Here is a 7570-nt window from a genome sequence, read left to right as displayed (position 1 = left end):
TTTGGCTCTTGGGGAAAACTTGAGTTCCCATGACATGAACTCTTTCTCTTGCGCTTTCCTTGATTCTTTTTTGTTTGTTTGTTTGTTTAACTTGTATTTATGTGTTTTCATGGAAGTGTGTGTGTGTAGAATCAGTTAAGGAGATGAAGTGAGTTTGACTGTGTGAGTAAAAGAGGAAGACATAACCAGACACTGATGACACAAAATAAGGAGGAGGTAGGGTCTGTATGAGTATCTATGTATGAGTGTGTGTGTGTGTTTGTGCTTGTGTAAATAAAGCCACCAGAATTAACTGTGACACAAAGAAAGATGCTTCCTCTCCATCTCTAACCACTGAGCGTGAAGACATTGACCTCAGATCTGTGATATAATTAGTTTGAAATCTTCAGGTGAGTAATCAGCACATTTCACTTCATCACTCTTGAACACTTCCACATATTATGTCATTAAGTCATTTGAGCTTTTGTTTCGCGGTTGATGTTCATGTTTGCAGTTCAAGTAAGAGAACAATTGCCTATGATCACTTAGAATTTCTGCATCCCATTTGTTTTGTCGATTCCCCTAACTGTGAGAAATCACTGCTTTCGCTTGGTGAATTTTTCGTTGAATATACAGCTGCATCTGTTTCAAGAGGTAAAACGTGTTTTTATCACATAGCTAAAATAGAAACATGTTACATGTTTTCCTAGAACTTAAAAATCACTTTTAAAAAAATTCAACATCATTTGACTGAAAGTCACTCTTGCTTATAGAAATGAATAAATATCAATAAACACATTGAAAAAAACAGCAGTGCCACTGGACCTTAGCTTTAAATGAGAGTGTCTTACAAATGACTTACAGTTATTTGATCGTCCTCATAGATCATTTTGGTTAAATATAAGGTATAACTGAGTGTCATCTGCATAAAAACAAGCGCTATACTACTTTACTACTATTTTACTACTACTACTACTACTACTATTATTATTATTATTATTATTATTATTATTAACATGTTGGTGTCATGAGGATGAGAACTTTGTGCATAGTTTGACTCTTTTCACTGTGTAAAACATGTGAGTTTCCTTGATGCACCTTGTTTCACAGTTTGGAGTCATGTTGATTTAGAATTCAGAATTGTGTACAATATAGTAAAACTATATATAAGTTTGCTTTTTAAATATGTGTTAAGATTTACTGATGATTTAAGAAAGACTAAATAAAATGACAAAAATGACGCAGTTTACAATATTTATTGATGGCAGAAGTCACTTGATTGAGGCTTCTTTTCTACACATGACTGCAGTGTTTGCACAGGTGGAATTGTGTGAACAGTTTGGAGTCATTTTGTTCAGCTTCAACTCGTTTCATGTTTAGTGTATAAACAGAAGAAAAATGTAAGTTCCCATTTGAGAAGTGTAGTTTTTAAAAATAAATAAATAAATAAAAAGTATTTACGAAACGTATGTCATCTATTTTGCAAAAGTCATTTGAATCATGTTGTTGATGCACAAGCTTCAAGTTATCAGATCTTTGATGAATTCAAATGGAGAAAGGCTGCTATAATTTGCCTTCTGAAGTATAGTTTTACCCAAAATGCTGTGTTTCTCTTGAGTATTAATCAGTCCCACAATCCCCCAGCTTCAGCAGCTCATCGAGATTGTTTTGTTGACACTGCCTGAAGGTTTTTATTTAAATGTGGAGGAAGCTGGTCAGTTGTTTCCTTTTCTTTTTCATTTCCCCTTTGAAGCTAAAGACGTCCTGTAAACTGTCCCACACTCTTCTCTGCAACCGCATCTGTTTCCACTGGTAAGCTCAATCTCAACTAAACCCAAATATCACCTGCTCATTGAATCTCCTTTGTCTTGTCCCCTATTAATTGTATGTGTATATTAAGTAAATGAATGCAGGATCATGTTAAACCAGAGATGGTAAGAGGTTGGTGCATGTTTGGAGTCTTTGGTTTCTTCCTGTTTTGTCTTCAGACTGAAAATATACAACCGTTACCATGAGGAGACATTTGAGGCAAATATTTCACACATTTGGTACAAGAAAATATGTGTGTACAATGATGGCTCCAGACCCACATATGATTGCTTTTGGGTCCCCAAACATATTTGCATACATTTCCCAACCGTTAACGTCACAAACATGTGTTGGAAATTAGTTGTTACAGATTATGGTTGTTGTTTTTTTTTGCTCCTGCCATGATTTATAATATGAAAAGTGGATCATCACATAGAATGTTTGTGAAACGCTGATTTAAAAGATGACGTAAATAAAAAGCACCTGTAGCTGTTGTGTCATGTTTCGCTTGCTTGTGTATTGTGAGCAGCATGTCGGACACATTTAGGTGGAATTTTCTGCAGAAGTGGGTTTTGACCTCCACCTATGATAATGCAGGGAAATTGCAAGGAAAATGGAATGTATTGACACTGTGGTAAACTGAGCAGCCGTGGTGGAGGTTTGTGTTCTCGGAGTGTTTTCATCTTTAACTGTCATCATAGTTTTTGGATGAATGTTGGAGTCGTGTTTTTGCCTCTTCTTTTTATTTGTATGTATTCATGTAAACACATTTATTTAGACATAATCTGAGTGCAAGTGTATAAACAAAAACTGAAACAAAATATTTAAATAATTTGATAAAGCTTTATCCTTCACATGAGGGTCACAGGGAGCTGGAGACAATCCCAGGTGACACAGGACGAAAGGCTTGAACTTCAACCTCGTAAAAAAGTGCGGAGGGCATCAGAAGGATCACATATATTCAGTCGGTCAAGTTTTGCGGAATATTGGCCAATCTCCGAGGATTTAAAGTGACAGTGAACTCTTAGAACTGTTGGTTTTTTTGCTGCATCTTTGCCTGCCAATATAGTGGCTCATAGAAACACATCATGCAACGTCGGGAGCCCTGTAGCATATCTTAGTGAAGTGAACTAACTAGTCTGTGGAAACAGGAATCTGGACTCAGAGTGAAGTTGTCTTATCAGAAGCTTCCGTCTTCAAATGAAGCTCTGAAAATAGACGTGAATAAACACACAGACAGATAAACACATGCAGCTGAGTCACTGTCGCTCACAGCCTTAGAACATGTCAAAGGAAGTCACTCTCAGTGTGTAGCAGGGTGTGAGGACAGATTTAAAATGGCTTTTTGGGGATTAAGACTTGGTTTTCAGGTTAGGGTTAGAATCTGAAGTTAGAAGTTAGCCTTAGGTTATAGGTTAGACTTGGGTTTAGGTTTAAAGGTTAGGGTAAGGGGCTATGGTGTGTTTGCGTGTGCGAGTGTCAGACAATACTTCCTGTAGGGTTTTATACAGGATGGAATCTTGATGGGTCACAGTCGGAAAAGTCACGGGTGAAAAAATCATATACACGATGGCTGGGTTCCATTTAGCTTCCTCGGTTCCAGAGTTCCCTATCACACTGTGTTCTGACTGACATGAACTGAGCAGAGCTGCCGTTAATGTCATCAGTACTACGTGTGCTTTCACTGCTACAACGACCACAAGACAACATTGAATAGATTTACACTTTTTTTTTTTACAGTTAAAGACTACTGTGACTAAAAATAAGTTAAAGAAAAAACTGGTAAAATAAAGTCATTTTTGTTTCCCAATCCTAGTCCTGCAGATTTTAGAGGTTTTTTAGAGGGTTGTTATCAGGGTTGGGGTTCTTCTGCAGTTTGCCGACAAGCTGACTATTTAAATCAGGTGTGGTAGAGCAGGGAAAACCTGATTTAAGATATTTTTTAAAACCAGAATGAACCATTCATTTAAATAATTTCACGATTAATTGCATTTTAATTTATTCTATCTATGTATTTACTAATTAGACACCAGTCAGATTTTATGTTTGTGTTTTTGCTTTTGTTGTTGGATATTATTTATTGGTTCTTTTTTTCTGTGTTAGCTTTTTTTTAAGTCTGTTTTATGAGCTACTGACACTTGATGGTGCTGACTGTGTTGTGAGCGCCCCCTGCTGCTGAGAACCAGTCTGCAGGACTGCTTACAGCAAAAACATGGCTGCCAAGATGTTTAAATAAATGCTTAAATCTACCATATCTTAAGTCACTACTTCACTGTTAACCACTCACTCTGCCACACCAAAGTCTGCATTTTGAACTTGCCGGGACACAGGAGCTGCTGGTCTACTGCTGCCTTGTGTGGTCAGTTTGTGTCACTGAGGTAAATCTGAACGATGTATTTCAAACACCAAAGTCACAAAAAAGCACATTTGAACTTACTGACAGAGGCATCAATGGATCAACAACTGCTATGTGCTGAGATATAAAATCACTGAGAGTGTCTGTATGTCAAAAACATAAATCATGGAAAGCAAAAGGTGTATTTTCAAATATTTACGTGGTCAGACCTAAGACAGTGATGATATGACACTACTGTGTTGTTTTTCTGTGTTTGCAGCGACACAATGTCATCCAATGTCTCTGCACCCGTCGAAATCCTCAGCCTTTCCAAGGATGAGAAGGGGACGACAGTGGACATCGATGCCGTCATGGACAATGTCATCAGAGTTCTCTACACACTGACTGTGGTGCTCGGCATCACCGGGAACTCTATAGTGATCTGGGTGACAGGATTCAAGCTCAAGGTAGGGGTAACCTGTCCGGCCTATAGAGCTGAACTGTGTGTCTGTTAGTCTTTTCTTTTTTCACAGGAACATGACAGAAACTTTTTGAATGTTACTTTTAATGTTATTTAATGAAAACCAATTTATAAACACCTGCTGGGCAACTTTTCCTTCTCATCTATTAAATCTCCTTCCTCCTCAGCCAAAGGTCACCAACGTGTGGCTGGTGAATCTGGCGATCGCAGACCTGATCTTCTGCTTCACGCGTGCCTTCTCCCTCGTCAAGAAGTTCCTCGGCCACTGGCCCTTTGGTTTATTCCTCTGCAAGTTCAACGGCTTCTTCAAATACGCCAACATGTTCTGCTCCGTCTTTCTCCTCGCTGTGATCAGTGTGGACCGAGTGCTCTGCGTTTGGCAGCCCGTCTTCACCAAGCGACGGCGCACCCTGTTGGCCGCGAGGGTGGTGGCAGTCTGCGTCTGGACAGTGGCGATTGCCTTCAGCACTCCGTATTTCGTCTACCGCAAAGTCTACCTTAACGACAAAAACATGACCAAGTGTTCTGTGGAGGTGAAGACGCAGACAGCCGGCAGCGAGAGCATGGAACTGGCTCTTTATTCCATCCGATTCTTATGTGGCTTCATGCTGCCGTTCGTGGTCATCCTCATCTGTTACATCCTTGCCGCACTTGGCATCCGGCGCACGCGCCTGTCCCGGAAATCTCGCCCTCTGCGTATATTAGTCGTGTTGGTCATTGCCTTCTTTCTGTGCTGGGCACCGTACCACTGCCTCCTTCTGGTGAAGAGGGTGGACAGTAAGAACAAGGTGGTAAAGATATGGCAGCCAGTGGCAAAGAGCATTGCCTATTTTAACAGCTGCGTGAACCCGCTGTTGTACTTCTGCATGGGTCTGGACATGAGGGGGGAGTTCAGACAGACGTTACTGAGTGTGTACACCCGAGCGCTGGTAGACGATGTAGAAAGACAGACGCAGTCCAACGACCGCTCTCTGGAAGACAGTAGTGGGTCCAAACCAGCCTCAGTTGTGGTGACGGGAAGGAGCCACACATCAGCTAAAGTGTGAGTGTTAAGGTGTTTGAATTTTGTAAACTGCTCACTCTCCCATACCAAAGTCCATAGAGAAAATCAGCGGTTTTAGCTCATGGGGTTGCATGAGCTGCTGGTCTACTGCTGCCTTGTATGGTCAGTTTGTGTCACTGAGATAAACGTGAACAAAGGATTTCAAACACTTAAGTCAGAAAATAACACATTTGAGCTTACTGATGGAGGTAGCAGTGGATCAACAACTCCTGTCTGCTTTGATATAAAATCACTGATTTTCTCTATGGGGTTTGGTGTGGGAGAGTGAGCGGTTTACAAACTTCCGTTTCCAGCCAAAAAAATGCTGATTAAAGGGGTTAAATATAAGAAATGTATTTTTTAATGTATTAAATTTTAAAATGACCATCATGTGTCATCAGAGATTAAGCACGTTATATTCACCATTTCATATTTCTTTTGGGGACCAGACGCTGCGTTTATGTTCAGGTCACAGCTCGTAGCATTTTAGCACAGTTGTGGCTCAGGATGCTCTCTGACTGCAGCATTTAACAACATAACATTAAATATTTTTGAAAACAAAATTTCACAAAACGCAACATTTTCAAAATCAGTAAACTACATAAACTTTCATAAAAAAAAAATCATAAAACGCAACATAATTTTGGAAAAAGAAAGAAAATAACATTTCCTAAACCACAAACCATGTGACGGGAAACAAAAAATCTATCACATGTTCTCATGTTTTAAACCTCAGGACATAAACTTTATAAGCTCTTTCACCTTAGAAGACTGAGATGAGCCATTTGTGAAATATGAGGTCACATCTTCCCTCTGTAATTATAGCTTCAATGCCAGCTTGAGGTTCATATACATATCAATTAAATGCTCAACTTGTTCTTAATGTTGACTTTGTTTCACCGTCTTTGAGTCTTTCTTAAAAGCAATTAACATTCCACTGAGAGCTCCTACTATACACAGTCATGCATTGCACACAAACTATGACTTTCTTTTGTCTTCTGTCTTTTTCCATGATAACACTGGCACTGTGAAGTCTGTGAGAGAATGTGGACACACAAGTGATAGACTTTTGGTCCTGTAGATATTTTTAATCCGGATGTCACGACATTGTGGCAACGGCTACAGCAGCTATGTTTACGTGGACCCAAGGAAACAGAATAAAAGCCTGATCCGATGTAAACATGGCAATCTGAAAACAAATATTTCGAACGAGAGGGCTGGACATGCCGATCGTGTTCATATAAGCAGTCGATCTGATCGGGACTTTTGGTGCTATCACGTATCTGATCCACATAAATGTGTTTCCGTTTTGTTTCGCCTGTATTTCCATCCCAAAATGAGACAGATAGTGGAAATTTTGATGCATGTGTGCACACACCAAAAACTGATCCTTTCATTTTGCTTCCATGTAAAGGATGGACGTGTTAATTCCAAAAGGAACAAATTGTTTTTGGACTGAAGACATTTTGCACATAGCTAATGCAATCATGTAGGTCAACTGTGACAACAACAATAAGAATAAGAATAATGATAATAATAAATGCAATTTATATAGCACTTTACAAAAAAGAAGCCCAACAGTTCAGACTCAAAGATGTGCAGCATCTGCCTCGGCCGGTTGTGGTGAAAGGAAAGTAGGTGATGGAGGAGAAGTGGGGACAGGAAGGGAGAGAAAAAAGAGAGAAGAAATAACAAGGAGAGATGAGAGATGACAAATCAACATTTCAACTGTCCAACAAGGATGTTAAAATAAAGCCAACAAGAGAGGAACAGGAAGAGGGGAACATGAACCTACAGCAAAATAACAAAAACAAAACACAAACAAGAACAAAACAATACAACAATAAATAGGCAACCGAGAAGAGAAGTTAAAAATGGCAATAACATCTCAAAATGTAATAAAACCTATCATATCTTTTATTGT

The 7570-nt window shown here is 39.3% G+C and overlaps 1 protein-coding gene across 2 annotated transcripts; it reads left to right on the top strand.

Moving 5' to 3' along the window:
• The first annotated feature begins 289 nt into the window (after positions 1–289).
• LOC122775995 (C3a anaphylatoxin chemotactic receptor-like) lies at positions 290–5718 on the top strand. Of its 2 annotated transcripts, none has more exons than XM_044036289.1 (3): positions 290–389; positions 4404–4590; positions 4772–5718. In XM_044036289.1, the coding sequence occupies exons 2-3, from the start codon at positions 4411–4413 to the stop codon at positions 5648–5650; spliced, it is 1059 nt and encodes a 352-aa protein (XP_043892224.1). In that variant the 5' UTR covers positions 290–389; positions 4404–4410; the 3' UTR covers positions 5651–5718. The 2 variants fall into 2 exon arrangements, with proteins under 2 accessions (XP_043892224.1, XP_043892223.1); XM_044036288.1 differs by lacking the exon at positions 290–389 and adding an exon at positions 1471–1791.
• Positions 5719–7570: the final 1852 nt, after the last annotated feature.

This window comes from Solea senegalensis, linkage group LG10 (genome assembly GCF_019176455.1).
Source record: "Solea senegalensis isolate Sse05_10M linkage group LG10, IFAPA_SoseM_1, whole genome shotgun sequence".
Taxonomy (NCBI): domain Eukaryota; kingdom Metazoa; phylum Chordata; class Actinopteri; order Pleuronectiformes; family Soleidae; genus Solea; species Solea senegalensis.
This window is presented reverse-complemented; position numbering and strand designations above follow the sequence as displayed.